At 46.3% G+C, this 18,378-nt stretch overlaps 1 protein-coding gene across 1 annotated transcript in view; it reads right to left on the minus strand.

The window, feature by feature from the left end:
- Positions 1-12,732: 12,732 nt before the first annotated feature.
- The window catches only part of map1aa (microtubule-associated protein 1Aa), a 41,608-nt gene continuing 35,962 nt past the window's right edge, over positions 12,733-18,378 (minus strand). The window contains exons 5-6 of the mRNA XM_069902490.1: positions 14,469-14,701; positions 12,733-13,885 (exon numbers count right to left, since the gene is read on the minus strand). Coding sequence (XP_069758591.1) covers positions 13,730-13,885; positions 14,469-14,701 — 389 coding nt within the window. The 3' untranslated portion in view covers positions 12,733-13,729. The remainder of the gene's footprint in view (positions 13,886-14,468; positions 14,702-18,378) is intronic.

The raw sequence follows: 18,378 nt of genomic DNA on the forward strand, positions 1-18,378 counted from the left end.
TCACAGGTCAACCCCCTCATCTCTGGATTCAACCTGGTGAACCTCCTCTGCACCGCCTGCAAGCCCAGTCCATCCTTCCTCAGGTAAGGAGACCAACCGCCTGTGGCATCAGGGAGACTAAAGCCTTGACAAATGACCACAGCACAGCTACTTTGCAGCAGGTCCTAGCCAAGTAGATACTGGAATGTCCTGGGGAAACAATGATAACCACATCGCAATGGAGATGGCGTTATATAGGTCTGTTTGAGATGAGGAGAGGATGGGGATGTCAGTCACCAAGCCTGACCGTGGTTTTTGCTGGTGTGGAGAGAAGACAGAGATCAGTGTGGCTCTCTGCAATTGGAAGAGCAGTGTTGAGAAGGAACAGAATGAAGCAAAGGTTTCTCTGTAATGGGTATTATTTCAGGATGTTAGTGGCAAAGGGAAGGCACTCAGACTCAGACTTATTGCCAGAGTACATACATGACGTCACATACAACCCTGAGATTCTCTTCCTGCGGTTGCGGCAGAATTACCACTTATTGCTAGCGCAAAAATAACTGTACACAGCGTACACATGTAAACAAATAAAGAAATGTAAGCAAACTGCAATAGAGAGAGAAAGTGCACAGGTACGAGTCCTTAAATGAGTTTCTGATTGAGTTTGTTGTTGAGGAGCCTGATGCTGGAGGGGGAGCAGCTGTTCCTGAACCTGGGGGTGTGAGTTTTGTGGCACCGAGACTTCTTTCCTGATGGCAGCAGCGAGAACAGAGCTTGTGCTGGATGGATCCTTGATGATGGCTGCTGCTCTCCGATGGCAGGGTTCCCTGTAGATGTTTTCGATGGTGGGGAAGGTTTTACCTGTGAAGTCCTGGGTTGTGTCCACTACCTTTTGCAGGGCTTTACACTCAGGGTGTCCCCCATACCAGACTGTAAAGCAGCCAATCAGTGCACCTTCAACTGCACATCTGTAGAAATTTGCCAGGGTTTCTGGCGTCATACCAAATTTCTGCAAACTCCTGAGAAAGTAAAGGTACTGCTTAATGATACTATTGGTGCATTTGGTCCAGGAAAGATGCCAAGAACTTAAATTTCAACACGACATCCTTTATTGAAGATAGTGTCTGGTTTCACAATCCATCAAAAGTCTTGCTGCACAGTGTGCTCCATACCTCCAGTGTGTGTTCTGCAGTCCCAAAGGTGCAGTAAACTAAAGAACCTTTATGAAGAGTGTTGTGATTGTCAAGGAAACAGTAATCTACGTAAAACAAAATTCTCCATTCCGCAAAGTGGCTGCAAGAGAGGGGGAAGATTTAAAGGGGACCTGAGGGGTAGGTTGGTCACACAGAGGTAGAGGTGGGTAGGATATTTGGACGGGTAAGATTGGTTCAGAGGGAAATGGGCTAAATGCTGGCAAGTGGGATGAGCTCATTGGAAATCTGGCCGGACGTAAGTGGTAGGTTGGAACCTGTTTCCTTGCTGGATAATTCCCCGATCTATTGACTGAGGGTGAAATGTTGGCTGGGATGTGGTGTAAAATTCCCTCTTTGCTTCCAAGTGGCACCTTTCCCTACTGCCTGAGAGGGTCTCTGTCCAAAGCATGGAGCGTCACACTGACAGAGTGATGGAGAGGGGTGCTGAGGGAGGGAGGGAGTGGGGGAGCACCCCTCTGATGGAGTGAAGGGTTAGATGTAGCCAGATCTCTCACATCCAGGAGTTCCCTCTCTAGTCAGTGAGCTGTTGTTTTCACACTGACCCTCTTTTCATTTGAACTGGGCTAAGGCAGGGCCTGGGCACTGGGTGAGAGCTGCCCTTTCAACACCACATTACAGGTGATGACTGCTACTTGCTGTATGGGGACCAGGCACTGAGCTCACTCAGACCGGTCTGCCCACAGCCACTACACGGCCTTGTACACCGACAGGGACACAATTCCATCCCTCCTGTGGGGGTGTGATGGTGTTGAATGTGGGTTTTGTCTTGTTCAAGGTTCTCCTGCTCTGCATCCTGGTTCTAGTCCTACTCTAGACCAACCATCTACTTTCAAGACCACACCTTTAGTTAAAAATTAATATTAAAAATCTTTCAAGAGGGCGGTGGAAATCTGGATTCTCTTCTCCAAAGTACTTTTGGTTGCAGGATAAATCTGGATCAGTAGGTTCCCATTGGCAACACATAATAGAACTGTAGAACATTACAGCAGAGAAACGGGCCCTTCAGCCCTTCTAGTCTCTGCCAAACTATTATTCTGCTCTGTCCCACTGACCTGTACCCAGTCCATATCCCTCCATACCTGTCCAAATTCTTCTTAAATGTTAAAAATTGAGCCCTCGTTCACCACTTCAGCTGGCAACTCGTTCTACACTCCCATCACTCTCGGTGTGAAGAAACAATTCCCCTTTCACTCTTTACCCACGTCCTCTGGTTTGTATCTCACCGACCTTCGGTCGAAAAAGCCGACCTACATTTACTCTGTCTAAACCCCTCATAATTTTAAACACCTCTGTCAAATCTCCCCTCATTCTTCTAAGCTCCAGGGAATAAAGTCCTAACCTGTTTAACCTTTCCCTGTAACTCAATTCGTGAAGTCCGGGCAACATTCCAGTAAATCTTCTCTGCACTCCTTCAATCTTATTGATATCTTTCCTGTAATCTGCAAAAAATTACTCAGAGACTCATTTAAGGACTCCAAATTTGCACATTATATATTATTGAATATTTATTTTTTCTGTATTTGCACAATCAGTTGGTTTCCATTTCTTTCTTCGTTTACATTTCTCTCTTATGTCTAGGTATTTTTTCTTGAGTGCATTTGACACTAACAATAAGTAGAAATTCTGCCATGCCCACAGGAAAAGGAATCTCAGGGTGGAAACACAGGATGTCATGTATATAATCGGACAATAAATCTAAAATCTGAAGGGCCACCTGTTACAAATGGTTCACTGATCCGGGCTATGAGGGGAACCCACAGCTGCCTGTTGGTTGTGAGGAGGGGCATTTCTGTACATGGATCGATTGGCCAGATTAGTCCTGAAGCGATCTCTGAAAATTCTAACCTGGCTCCAAGGGGTGGTTTGCCCCGTTTCAGGACTAGAACCAACGGGCTAGTGAATGCGGGACAGATATGAGAAGAAGCTTCTTCACTTAGACGGTGGCAAATCTGGGATTCTCTCCCACGGATGGTTGAGACACTGAGTCGGTTCAGGACGCCGACTGTGGGAATCGGGGAAGGGGCAGGGGCGGAGGTGATGGGGAAAGAGCAGGAAGGTGCCGTGGATGGAGTGACGATCCTGCGGAGAAGCAGCTCCCGGAGTCTTGCCTGTCCACTTCTCACGATTCACAGAACAGATGTGATGGTTTTGCCTGTGTTTTCCATCCCACAAAAACCCAGTGAAACTCTTCGAGGATGACGTAAGAGACTTTAAAGGGCAGGCAGGCAGGCAGGCCCTAATCTTTGTGCCAAAAGCCTCAGTTCTGAAGCAACAACACAATGCTGGAGAAACGGATTATTTTCAACCCTTGATGAAGGGCTCAAGCCCGAAGCATTGGTTTATGTATCTTTATCTTTGCTAATTTGCACCTACTTGAACCACAACCCCAGTACATTTTGGAGAAAACCCATACATATATAAACTCCTTCCAGGCAATGCAGGATTTGAACCCCTGTCCTGATTGCTGGTGCTGTGTTGCGCTATCTGCTACGGCAACCATGTCGTCTCAAGGGAACCGTTTGACCAGCTGAGTTTCTCCAGCATTGTCTTTTGACTGGTCATGTTTTACCTTCGCTCTGAATTGCTGGAATCATCTTTGTGCACTGAGGAAATTATTAGTCCCCTGAAAGGGATGGAGCATCAATGAGTAAAGCCTGTAATGCACTTGATACTGGCTCTGCAGCCTTGAGGCTACTTAACCATATAAACCATTTACAGAGCGGAAACAGGCCACGTTGGCCTTTCGAGTCCGCACCGGTTCACTGATGTCCATGCTGGCTCCCTGAACATTTCCATCAGTACCATTCCTTCAATTACTTCCCTGTGGTCTATTCACTCTCACATGCCCATCTATTCCCCCAATTCTCCTGCCAAAGAAACTCGTTCCGTTGTACTCATTTCATCCAATCCCCAGCCTCTGCTGACAATTTATCCTATCAGTCCTATCATTACACCAAACTGACAGAATCAGTTCTGCTCCACTCAGGGCCATTGTTTGCATGGTTCTTGTCCTGTCCTGGGAGAAGCCAAGCTTTCACAAATCCCTCTCTCTCCTTGCAACACAATGGCTTCTTTAGAAAGCCCCTTGCAAAGACGAATGACGGTTGTCTTGCCCTCTGTGCCCCCTTCCCATCTCCCCCAGCCCCCAGACAAATACAAACCATGAGTCATGGTCTGCACCCTCTTTAATAATTATCCGTCTCCCAACTGTTTCTGCTGCAGCCAATCAGACCAGACACACATCTCATTCCTGAGAGGAAGATTATTGGCAGTGTGGTCTGAATGAATGAGTTAGTTGGGACTGCACTAAGAACTATCACTGAGTACACATTCAAGGGATTATTTTTCTCTCTCTTTCATTATAACATTGAGTAATTTGTACCAAGAAATGATGGAATAAATTACCCTTGGTTCTTTCAGAACAAAGAGCACCCTTCTCAATTGTCAGCCTGTGCTCTGTTCCTCTCCAAGCAGTGCTGGAAGTTTCCCAGAAACATTCAGTGTGTCATTCTCCACCCCTCTCCCAGCCTGTTTTCGTGCCTTGCCCAAAACAACAGGCTTTAATGGATGATTTTGGCAGCTTGCTGGTGCAAGCTGGAGCTGACTAGTCGCAGGATGAGTGTGGAGGGTGTCCTGGTCAACAGCCGGAACACAAGCAAGTCGGGATGGCTGGGAGAGTAGGGATTCCTGTGTGGTGTCGCCTGGCGCCACCGGCATGCTCTGAGCGCACAGGTTACTCTCCAAAGCTTCTAGCAGAACCTCCCAAACCAGTGGCCCCTCTCACCAAGGACAGGGCAGAAGGAGCAGGAGAGTTCTGCAGGGATCTATTCTGGGACCCCCTGCGCTTTGATTTTTATAAATGACCTGGATGAAGAAGCGGAAGGATGGTCAGTAAGTTTGTGGATGGTATGAAAGTTGTGCATGGAGCTGAATATTGTTGGTTACAAAAGGAGTGGTTTTCAAACTTTTTCGTTCCACTCACGTACCACCTTAAGCAATCCCTATGCCATAGGTGCTCTGTGATTAGTAAAGGATTGTTTAAGGTGGGATGTGGGTGGAAAGAAAAAGTTTGAAACCCAATGTTTTAATCGTCCCTAATTATCTTTATATGTGCACGGTTTCCGAACTCCAAAGAAAATAGGCCAATGACAATTTTTCTCAAGCAATCTATTTCAGGAACAAATGGGTCTAGAGCAGTGATTCTCAACCTTCCCTTCCCACTCAGATCCCACCTTAAGCAATCCCTTACTAATCACAGAGCACCAGTGACATAGGGAATACTTAAAATGGTCTGTGAGTGGAAGGAAAAAGTTTGAAAACCACTGATATAGACAAGAGTTGGGCAGAAAAGTTATAGATGGAATTCAATCCGGATAAGTGTGAGGTGATGCATTTTGCAAGGTCAAACCAAAGGTTGAGTACAGGTTAATGGTCGGATACTTAACAGTTTGGAGGAACAAAAGGACCTTGGGATCCAAATGCATGCATCCCTCAAGGTAGCCACACAGATTGATAGGATAGTTAAGAAGGCCTAAGGGATGCTGGGCTTCATTAATGGGGGGATTGAGTTCAGGAGTTGGGAGATCATGTGCAACTCTACAAATCTCTGGTGAGTATTGTGTTCAGTTCTGGTCACCTCATTATAGGAAGGTGTGGAAGTTATGGAGAGGGTGCAGAGGAAATTTACCAGGATGTTGCCTGGATTGGGAAACAAGGTTAGCAGAGCTGGAACTTTTCTCTTTGGAGCATAGAAGGATGAGAGGAGACTTGATGGAGGTCTACAAGATTCTGAGAGGTGTAGATAAGGTGGACTGCCAAAACTTTTTTTTCCCAGGGCAGGAATAGCAAACACGAGGGGACATGTGTACCAAGTGAAGGGAGAGAAGTTTAGGTGAGACATCAGGGGTAAGGTTTTTTTTTATACACAGTGTTGTAGGTGCCTGGAATGCCTTGCTGGGGGTGGTGGAGGAGTCTGGGACTTAGGGGCATTGAGGGTTACGAGGTAGGAAAGGTTTAGTTTTTTTTTGGCACAAATATATGGGTCGCCACAACATCGAGGGCTGAAGGGCCTGTACTGTGGTGTAATGTTCTATCCTGGAAAATAGAATTTGCACAATTATCCAACATTGCGAGTGCTGGGATGTCGGCTTGTTATTGAACGGCATCTCTGAGCGACTGCCTCAGGACACATGAGAGGGCAATGGAGTGAGAACTCGCCTCCTACTCGGACATCACTGTGACGTGGAGATATATCCATGGTCCTTCTGTTGTTGTGTCCCTTTCCCCAAGGCAGTGTGGCAGAACATTCAACAGACAGTAGCATTCAAGGCAGCCACTCCACGTGACGTTGGGAGGTGGGCAATGAATGCTGACCTTACCAACACCCAATAGAAGATGATGACAATTATCCAACATCTTGGTGCTGGGATGTCTGCTTGTTAGTGAAGAGCATCTTCGAGGCACTGCCACACAACACGCGAGATGGCAATGGACTCAGAACTAATGCAAACAATTGGGAACATTATCACAGGTTGCTTTCATCCAATTAAAGTCAGCACTGTGGCAAAGTTCAGGTCCCTTGTAAACGAAGAGAGCACAGTGGCTCCGTCTCCCTGAGGGATAGTCGTGATACTGATGGGTTTGTCCAACTGCTCCGTGAATATTACTGACACCACCATGTATTCCAGAGTTATTGGGCGGGAGATGAACTTCTGTCTCTGGACCATTGATCCATATCCGTTGGATATGGGTCCAGGAACTGAACAACTTTGAAGTGCAGTCAAACAAACATCAGGGGAAACACCCCAAGAGACACGCGGTCATCTCAATCAATGTATTTTATTGGCAATAATCAGTCTGTTCCCTTTTACAATAAATTTCAGTAGTTTGCAATTAAAGAGATACAGAATATTGCACACAAATTCTGAAGAACTAAATATTAATATTACGCAGAGATGATTTCAACAGTATTGTTGTTTTTACACCATGGAACTGAAAGAGGAAAATTTCAGTATGTTTACAGGTCCTTATAGATCAGACAAGTTGCTTTTTATATAGTTTTTTGTGTTTTTCAAACCATTACATACAGGAATAACGTAGGAATAAATGTGTACATGCAAAACAAGCAAGAAGACATTTCTGAACAAAAAAAGGCTTGAGTTAAATTCTCAACTGTTAATTCCACAGCAGTTTCCCCGAATACAGTATCGTCCTTGGATTTAATCTCCCAATGTATTTGGAAGACTTTTTGTTTCCTAAACTGAATTCTGATTTTATTTCTCTCGTAGTAAACATCCCATTGGCGTGGGCATGGAGTTAATTTAGTCAGGCTACATCTTCTAAGAGATTAAGGGCTTGATTTATTCACAGTCAGACATTGAACAAACAGTGTTGTCAGAGAGGCCAAATTGCTTCTGGCTTCCAAGCTAAAGTATTAATGTGACAAATTCTTTAGGTTGGTCTCAGTTTCTACACCCAATTTACAGTCTTAAATACATTTCCTTTTTTTTTTAAATTCAACAGCATCAATTGAAAATGTCATTATATTTAAAAAGTCAAACAGCTTTCTATATATATATATTTCTTTAAACACAGGAAGAGGCAGATGGTGTTTGTTGGGCATTTAGGAAACATTTATAGTGGCATTTACCTCACCTCAGATAACCTCAGTGCATTACACTTAATCTTGCAGATTATTGTATAACAAAATGGTCCAATTCATTCACTGTTATGCTAATTTTTAGAATTTACAGAAAGATTATCACTGGCCTGGGAGGATTTTTTTCCCCACTTATTAGTAAGCATCTAGTAGTTAATGAGCTGGACTGTTAAGAGCCCAGTCATTTAAAAGAACTAAGAGTTTTCCAAATTTGGGGAGAAGGGAATGCCCCCCCCCCCACCTCTCCCCTCCCTCACCTTTGACGACGGCATCTGTTCTGTGCGGTTAGCTTGTGTAGGACACTTGCAGCTAATTGAAGGACGGCTCCCTTCTTGGTAATACTGGAGTACACATTCAAAAGTCAAAATGCAAACAAAGGTTCTCTCTGCAAGGAGGGAGGATTTTGGGGGTCAGAGGGTCATTCAAGTGCAAGCTGTCTGGGTGCAGAATGACATTAATGGCGCTGGATCAGCTCAATAAAACAGAGCAACTGTAGAGAGGTTCCTTTGATAACCTCTTCCATGGAACACTCCATAATCTTCTAATCATCCCTTGACTGATACTCATTTGCCTTTATTCCTGTGAAATAGCTTTAGGCATCAGAACGCCCTTCTCTGTGACCCCTTCCCAATGCAACCTGAACTCATCCCACATTTTACAATCAACCAACCAAGGTCCCCTCTCTCCCCCACCCCACTATGTGTGATATTCTGAAACCCATGAAACCATTTGTTAAGAATGGGGAAACACTTTGGAGGCTTTTTAACACCACCCCCTCGTCATCACAGAACAGCTCAAAGTCAGCTGCGTGGTGGGAAAACGGATCAGAATTCTGCGGGGTGAATGTGCAATGATTATCACTCTCACCCAGGGTAGAGTTAAGTAGAATCTTGGCTCCTTTGGGCAGAATGGTGACCAGATGAGTCGGTTAGTGAGGCCCTTTCCCCACTCCCTCAGGGCAGAGATGAGAAACTTACCTTTCCAATTGGAAGATGTTCACTCCACTTCAGAACTCCCTACCATTACCCAGGGGCTGATTTGGAATCTTCTTGGTATGGCCCAGAATCGGAACTCTCTTCACTTTATTCCTTAATATAAAGTTAGTTTATTTCCTCTACAATGTTAGAGTTCTGGAACTTTCTCCAATTTTTTTTACAGCAGCCAGAGTCCAATTTGGATATCTGATTCACTGCTCCTGGGGCCTTTTCTCGCTGGAAGCCATCTTCCCAGCTCCACTGGGAGTCTTGGAAAGTCGGCTTTCACAGGGTTTTCATGGATGTTTTTCAACAATTTCTGACTACTTCCAGGAGTGTCCCATCATCTCCGTCCCCTTCACTCTTCTCATCAGCTTCCCCCAGTTTTCTAAGCCTCACTCATCAATTTCATGGGCACCCGTCACCCTCCCACCACCCGATCTCTCTTGGTGGTTGAGAGATCCCAACCTCCACCTCTCCCACTCTATTCCCCCCCCCCCCCCGACTCATTTATCTGTGGTAATTTAAAGAAATGAACATTATAAGATATTTAAAATCACAAATCCTCCTTTTTGCCACACACCCACTATCCAGGGATACAGAAGGAATAAAGACAAATGGAATGTGAGATGGATTCGGAGGTATGGCTAAGGCAATGGGATTGGTGGCCTTGTGGAGATCATGGTCTGGTAGAGATCATGGTCTGGTAGAGATCATGGTCTGGTAGAGATCATGGTCTGGTAGAGATCATGGTCTGGTAGAGATCATGGTCTGGTAGAGATCATGGTCTGGTAGAGATCATGGCCTGGTAGAGATCATGGCCTGGTAGAGATCATGGCCTGGAATCCACCCTCTCTCTGAGAACCAAGAGAACCCCTGATATCGGGTTGGGATGTTGCGAGAAAGCATTTTTGTGCTGCGGTCCTGGAGAACAAGGTATTACCCATGAGCAGTGCTGTTCTTAACATTCCATACAAATCTCTAATGTCCCAGGCAAAAGATAGTGTGACCATTGGGAATTTATCCAGAACTTTGCCTGAGGAAAATTGAGTGGGTGAAGGGAGCATGGGAGGGAGGATTGATGGACATATCCTTCAGACCTCACCAGGGGTCCACCTCCTGAACACACAAGCCAATAAAGTACCAAAAGCCTCCCTTGCAAGTTTTTTTTTAAAAAAAAGCATGAATTCTCAAAGTTCCATCATCCTGCTAAAATACAAATAGGATCAAGAATGAACAGGGTCTGCAAACTGCAGCCAAAACAAATGAAGTACAAACAAACTCTATGTAAACATGTCACCTTGTAGCTACAAGACTGGTTAGAATTGTGCTTAGAAATTAAGAACTTAATCCATACAAATCTATTTTAAACACTGATAAACTACAAGACAAATAAATTACTAAGCTTCATGAGAACTGGTCTCCTTCTGGACTTCATTTATGGTTCCTGTAATGAAACAACTGGATATAAACTGCTCTGCCACAAAGTGCTATGGTAAGAGTGTGGACAAGCATTTTAACCAAGGATAAATATGGTCGGGGCTCTGCTTACAAAGATAACTCTGGTATGATCCTTTTGAGGACAAGATCTCAAAACAGCAAAATAATAGGGATTCTAGTATCACGCCTACACTAACAATATTCCCTTTAAGTACGTCCATCTTGTTAATCTGCTCTCTCCCAGCCTCACTCCAGTGTGTTTCCTCTGTTGTTGGGGCAATGGGAAAACACAGCAGATTAAAGCCTCCCACATCTGGGTCGTTGGCAATCACCATTTCACCCCCTTTCTGTGGATTAAGTAATGTGGGGGAGGGAGCAATGGAGAGAGGCAAGAGGTAATCCCTCCACTCCTCACCAGGCCAATGGCCACCATGGGGATCCTGTGGCCCTGTCCTCGACATCTCTGCAGCTTTTCGTGCTTTTTCCAAAACCCATGGTCTATTCAGCATCAGCCTATTGTTCGATGTAGGCGAGCTGGAGATGTGGCCGTTCTTCTCTTGTTCACACAACGCGCTGACTCCTCTTTAATACTGTACAAATTCCTTAATATTCTCGCGATCTGATCGCAACAGACTCTACACACTTTTCTATGCTAATCTAAATATCTCACTCCTATTGCAGAGTGATGTCAGCTTTCAAAACAATGACACGTCACCCTGCTTGCACAGAGTTTATCTGCCCATGGAAAGATCCAGCAGGCATCATCATTTCGAAATCTCACGTACTCATTATATGCTAGCCCGTGATGGGAACACATCGGAATTCAAACTACCAACACTGTACACTCTACATTAAAGTCAGATCCTAGAGAAAATCTAAATATCTTGGCATAGAATGCTTGTGCATCCCAATAACTTCCTGTCTTCCTATTTACATCTACATTTAATATTTACACCCCCGAACGCACACTACACATGCAACTAACTTCCCATGACAGGGAATGATTCAAGTACTTGGTATCCTCATCTGCTATAAAACAGGTCCAACAGACATACTCACGATAAGGTCCACATGACCAACCCCACCCTATCGGCTTGTCCTGTCCATGGGCCAGTGCAATCCCCACTTGCCTCTTCCTTCAAGTTGCTTTGAGTTCGGCTTCTCTTCAGGTTTCAGGTCAGGATTTGGTTACTGGACCTCAGGCTGGCGGGGAAGCTCCCTCCCCACCCCCCTTCACCCCCCCACCCATTACACTTGGTTGGAATCTTCAAACGATTTGGCGCCCTCATTCAGGGTGGAACTCAGCTGCATTAAATGGTCGTCAACACGAGCACGGAAAGGGTACTGGAAGCTTTTGCGGGTGGATCATCCCTTGAACCTGATGTTGAAGTCCCAATGATGTTCCTGCTCAGGGAACAAACACACGTCCAGATACAGATCCAAGCATGAGCTCAGGGGATGTAAAATATCGACGCAAAACTGTGAATCTATTGAACACAACGATCGCCGACCTTCCCAATAGAACTGTCCCCAAAGTTCCCTTATCTGAAGATCACAAATCCAAAGGTTGTTTCCATTTTGGTCTCCACGCCATAGGGTTTGACCATGTCGGGGGTGTTTAAAGAAAGGGACAGAAATAAAAATTCATGCAGATGGAACGGTTGGGGAATGGCATTGTCCGTGAACATAGCTCAGTAAATTGGCAACACAAGTAACACAGCCAGTCTCAGCTCTGCATTAGTGCATTAATTAGCTACATTCATCCTAATGTCTAAGGCAACCACACCTGATATTTAAGCTTAATAGAGCCTACTTGCACACTTTGGTTTGTTAAAAGGCAATATCCAACCTCAGAACCTCCTCTGGAGGTTTCTGATACTCTAGGTGGGGGAACCACGGATCTCAGCATCGTGTTCGCATTTGTACCCTGGACGGATGGTCAAATCTTTCTCTCTCCCCACCTCACTGTGGCCCGTGAGGGAAGGGTCGAGTCACGACTTCTGCTCAAAGCAAGATCATACCAATTTTCTGTTTGAAAAGGGAACAGAATTATTCCATCAAAACCACCGTCTTTGAATGGATGTCTTGGCCGAAGATCACTGCGGTGTAAAATGCAGGTGTTGTACCGTAATGTTATGAATCCCTTCTTCACAGCAGACAAGGTCCCTGCCTTGCACTCTTGTTTTCGGAATGTGACAACATTACAACAGCAATGTCACTCTCCCAAAGGTAGCCAGGTACAAACACGTTCAAAGTCTTTGAAACAGGACACTGCTGTCATTGTCCTCAGAAACAGACACAGCCAAACGCACCAGTACAAAGCGACCACAATCTGTAGTGTGCACAATTTAAACCAGATATTGCCTCCTTAAAGAGACAGGCACCCTCGCTTTGCCTTCAATCGGCTCACTCACGAGTTCTTTATACAAATCGGAATTTGGTTAAACAAGCTAAATGAACCTCCAAGTACAAATAAAGTGGATTGGTCTTTATTCCAAGTTCTGCACTTATTAAGCACAGAGGTCGTTTTGATGTCCAGTTGTGACTGGTACTCTTTGGGATACTGTCTCTTTAAATACAATGGATTGCTATTGTTTGAGAGGCTCATTTACAGTTTGCATTGTACTCCACGGCACATCAGCGTCTGATTTTATGGCAAGTGCCTCTGTTTCCTTGCATGGATTATCAGTTCCTGCTTTAAGAGAATTATGGGCAACGGACAAAAAAAAAATGAGCAGAAGTCTTTTGGAGTACAACTACATGCAGTTAGTCTGAGGCACCCTCCAGCAACGTGCACGTTTTACCTGGTGGCTTTCCCTTGTATCCTGCACCCAGCGGTGCCACGTAGTATCACGGGCTCCCCATCTAGAACCCACCACAGCTGGGGCAACATTGTTCTGTGAGCCACTTGGAGAGCGCAAGGGGTCGGGCACAGCCCAGTTAAGTTCATTTTCCCCCCCCCCTCCCCCCACTTTATCCGGCTTCCAGCTGCCTTTGGACTGGCTGAAGGCAGGGTTGGAGTGTCACCATGGTTTCGGTTGGAAATGAAGACTTCTTTCACAAAAGGGCAATCTAATTTCAAGGTTCCTCAAAGGCAAAGCAACCATTACCATGAAAACCATATTAGCCGCTAAACCGACTGACTGAATCGTTTGCGGACGATCCGCAAGTCAAGACCTCACAGTGGGACCAAATCTGTCGCTCCAATAGAGTCCCAACCTCCATCTTCGACACACCAAAGCTGCAACATATATGGGATGAGTCAACAAAGCAAATGGTCCACTCTTATTAGGAAACTGGTCTCCAACCGAGTTCCCTGGTCACAGGGAGGTAATGCACCCACATATCATCGTTTCCTTAGCAATAAGTTGCAAATCTAACCTTAAATGAACCTAATTAAGGAAAAGAAATAATTAGTGTTGGAATGGAATGATAAAGCAAGGTTTCTTCCCAGGCTGCTGAGCTCAGAACTCGATCTTGCATGCTGGGAAGGACTCGTCCTGCATTACCACGGTGCTGCTACTGGCAAGCACCATGATGTTCAGCTCTTGCTGTCGCTCGTGGGTTTGTTGGTACCACTCTCTTGTGACTTCTGTGTCGTGGGTTGGTATTAACGTCACCTAGAAGAGGGAAACAGAAAGTTCCTTTGTTAACGGGAATGGTCAACAAAGGGCCTTTCATCGGCAGTAGGGTCCGACAAGCCCAGGCTCTGAGGCCTGCCACCCCCCCGCCCCCCCCACCCACCACCGCCTCGGATGGAGGACGGCACAGCAGAAAATGGGGAAGCAAGGGAGACCTAGGGAATCTTGTAAGGGAGGGGGGAGAAGTGGAAATCTTAAGGGTCCTCGGCCAATGCAGCACAGGAACAGGCCCTGAGGCCTATATAATGGGATATTGCTGTGCATAGATTGGCTGCCATGTTTAGTATATTGATGCAGTAATTGAACTTGTCTATAAAATACGGTGGTATGTGCAATAGTGGTGCACGTGTGGGTTGTAGCATTGTGTGTGTGTGTGTGTGGGCTTGTCTGTACCTGTATGAGTGTCTCTGCAAGTGTGAGCATGTGTGTATATGGAGGGGTCAGTTATGTATGTGTGTGCGAGATTGTCCCATTGGTTTTGTGTGCGTGTGTGTGGAAGGAACATGTTGTTGTGTGTGGAGGGGGCAGAGGCACACAGAGAAGACCAGGATGAGACAGCTACCTGAAGATTGTTCCCCCATTGGGCCTTCCCATCCAACAGGGCGTCCAACACGGCCCGGCTTGGCTCCCCACTTCCAGCGTCGTTCCCGCTCACCACATAATAAGAGGACCGAATGCGTTTGAAGAATTCCTGGTCGACGTTCTTCCCGCTGCAGTGGTTGGGAATGTAGGCCAGGTCCACATATACGGGAGGACCGGCAGGAACTCCAGGGCTGGTCTTTGTACTGGTGGGAGCTGGAGAGAGAGGCAGGAAGTCGTGTTAACATGTCCCTTCAATTCTACGGCAACAAGGCAGTGGGGGAGGCGGGGGGGGAAACAAAGGTCTCACAGTATGGAAACTCCTTGCCCACCCTTGCAGCCAGGCGGATTTGGTTGGTGTTGCCCCAGGCACTTGCATAAGTCGTAGATCGAAGGTTTGTGAATGGTTGATGATCAACATGGACTTGATGGGTAAAGGGTCTGGTTCAGTCTGTATGTCTCTCTGACACATGACTAAACATTCCAAGGGAAAAGGATTCAAGAATGAAAGGGTTATCACACAAGAAGCATTTGTTAACTCTTGGCCTGAACCTGTTGGAATTTAGGAGAATGAGGGGGGATCTCATTGAAACATTTTGAATGTTGAAAGGCATGGACAAAGTAGATGTGGAAAGGTTTTTTCCTACAGTGGGAGAGTCTAGCTAGGACAAGAGGGGACAACTTCAGGATTGAAGGACATCCACAGAATAGAGATTTGCAGGAATTTCTTCAGCCAGAAGGTGATGAACCTGTGGAATTTGTTGCCGCAGGCAGTCATAGAGGCAGGTCATTGGGTGTATTTAAGGCAGAGATTGACAGGTTCTGGATTAGCCAGGGTTATGGGGAGAAGGCCAGATAGTGGGGCTGTGTGGGGATCAGCTCATGATTAAATGGCGGGGCAGACTCGATGGGCTGAATAGCCTATTTCTGCTCTTGGGAAGATATCTCTCAGCTGGCAAGAACCTGTTTTCATTTTCACGTGGCATCTGCTTGGTTGCTCATTCCCTGAACAAAAGGCATTATCTTTTTCAAAAGATGGACACGTCCTTTGGGAAAAACAAAAAAAATTATTGGATGGAATGGTGTCCCCGAGGCAGTATTTATGGGACGTCTGAGCAGCGTGGATGGATTTGCTGCAGTTTTATCGCAGTATATTAGTTCGGTACAGACTAGAAGAGTTCACCTTCGTTCTGTCCCCATCTGTGCCAGGGATCTCCCAATGGCCCAACCACTTCCATTCTGCGCCCCACTCCCATACTCACATGGCCCAAGACCACCCGTAAACTGAAGGTGCAGTGCCTGATTTTTCCATCTGGGCCCTCTCCAGCCAGATGTCACTGACGATGATTTCTCCAGTTTCTGCTGACCTGCTCTCGGTTCTCCTTCCCTTCCCTATCCCTTGTCTTCATTCCTCCAGCTCTCCACCCCCTTCCCTCTCTATTCCCAAAGCCATCCCCCCTCGCCCTGCTTGCTGGTGTACCCTCCCTCCCTTATCCACCTATTACCTCCTGCCTGTGGGACCGTGCTCCTCCCCCTACCCCTCCCAACATTGTTTCATACCTTGAATGAAGGCCTCAAGCCTGAAACATTAGTTATGTACCTTTATCTTTGCTCTACACTGTTTGACTTGCTGAGTTTCTCCAGCTTTGCGCTTTTACTTCAACCACAGACTCTGCAGACCTTTGTGTTTTACTTCCCTTAGAAGGGCTGACAGGCCTGTTTCTGTCCTGTGGTTGTTCTATGGTTCTGTATGGGGACAGACACAATAGTCTCATTGCACTGTCTGAACATGAGAGACGTCAGTCAGATCCTGAAATGGACAGATTGTACAACATGAACTTGTTCTGACTGCTGGGAGTTTAGGGATCGCAGACCACGACAGTGTCGACCCATTGGCATCACCAGGGGTGTGCGGACCACACCGGGTGACACCAAAATGACTGTCTATAATCTTTTTGTGCAGTATTTCAGCAGAAATTCTTTTTTTAAACATTCCTGTAGTTCATTATATCAACAAAAACATTTTTCGTAATCGCATCTTACACACATCAATACACCTACAAGGCTAAAGCTCGACACTCATTTATATTTTGAACCTTCTCGTGCTCTCTGGTCAGAGCTGTCCTTATTCCCCAATTACAAATGACGCTTCAAACCACGTGGTTTCGCCTGCACGCACAAGTAGGCGCTGTTCTTTCATTGCTGCAGAGCGTATGATATTGTAGTTTAAAGGCGTAATTTTAATTTTGCTAGTTGTTTATCTCACTACTATTGCCGTTACATTCAGTGATATACAGGAATTGCATTTACAAGTAACATTACAAAGGATTCTGTATGGGAGGAGATCCATGGGGGTGGGCGGGGGGTGGGGTGGGGAAATCAACATGAGTTACTGCACTGGGTGACACCGAACCTGGTTACACCACCGTGTCAACCTGGCCTCCCCTAGAGTAACTGCCACGAAGGAACTCTTACTACATTTCCCTACCCCCACGGCACATTGTATACTGGCTGCAATGTTCTCCATGCATCACTGCACTGCAGTCACCTCCCAAACCCACCACCTCTACCACGTGCTAACACACCATCCTGACGGGATTAAAATGGGGAATGCTGCAAAAACTCAGCCAATCAGGCAGCAGCGCCATGGAGGAAAGCAAAACAGTGAATGTTTCAGGTCGAGGCCCTGTCACAAGTTTTAACAAAGGGCCACACATCTGAAACACGGACTCACTGAGTTTTCCCACCATTCACACTACCAGCAGATGCAGAGTTCCTGACCTTTATCCCTATCACCAGGTCAAACCCATCTTCACCAGGACTGCAGTCGTGATGCCACATCCTTCACAGAAATGGGCAATTAAGAGGTTAAAGGGAATAGGTACGGTAAATGATCGGGCACTGAGGAGAGCATGTCCCCCAAAGTTCCTCAACATGATTATCCAACTGCACGAAAACCAACAAGGTCGGGTCAGATACAGCAATGAGCTCTCTGAACCCTTCTCCATTAACAATGGCGTGAAGCAAGGCTGTGTTCTCGCACCAACCCTCTTTTCAATCTTCTTCAGCATGATGCTGAACCAAGCCATGAAAGACCCCAACAATGAAGACGCTGTTTACATCCGGTACCGCACGGATGGCAGTCTCTTCAATCTGAGGCGCCTGCAAGCTCACACCAAGACACAAGAGAAACTTGTCCGTGAACTACTCTTTGCAGACGATGCCACTTTAGTTGCCCATTCAGAGCCAGCTCTTCAGCGCTTGACGTCCTGCTTTGCGGAAACTGCCAAAATGTTTGGCCTGGAAGTCAGCCTGAAGAAAACTGAGGTCCTCCATCAGCCAGCTCCCCACCATGACTACCAGCCCCCCCACATCTCCATCGGGCACACAAAACTCAAAACGGTCAACCAGTTTACCTATCTCGGCTGCACCATTTCATCAGATGCAAGGATCGACAATGAGATAGACAACAGACTCGCCAAGGCAAATAGCGCCTTTGGAAGACTACACAAAAGAGTCTGGAAAAACAACCAACTGAAAAACCTCACAAAGATAAGCGTATACAGAGCCGTTGTCATACCCACACTCCTGTTCGGCTCCGAATCATGGGTCCTCTACCGGCACCACCTACGGCTCCTAGAACGCTTCCACCAGCGTTGTCTCCGCTCCATCCTCAACATCCATTGGAGCGCTCACACCCCTAACGTCGAGGTACTCGAGATGGCAGAGGTCGACAGCATCGAGTCCACGCTGCTGAAGATCCAGCTGCGCTGGATGGGTCACGTCTCCAGAATGGAGGACCATCGCCTTCCCAAGATCGTATTATATGGCGAGCTCTCCACTGGCCACCGTGACAGAGGTGCACCAAAGAAAAGGTACAAGGACTGCCTAAA

This window comes from Narcine bancroftii, chromosome 11 (assembly GCF_036971445.1).
Source record: "Narcine bancroftii isolate sNarBan1 chromosome 11, sNarBan1.hap1, whole genome shotgun sequence".
Taxonomy (NCBI): Eukaryota; Metazoa; Chordata; class Chondrichthyes; order Torpediniformes; family Narcinidae; genus Narcine; species Narcine bancroftii.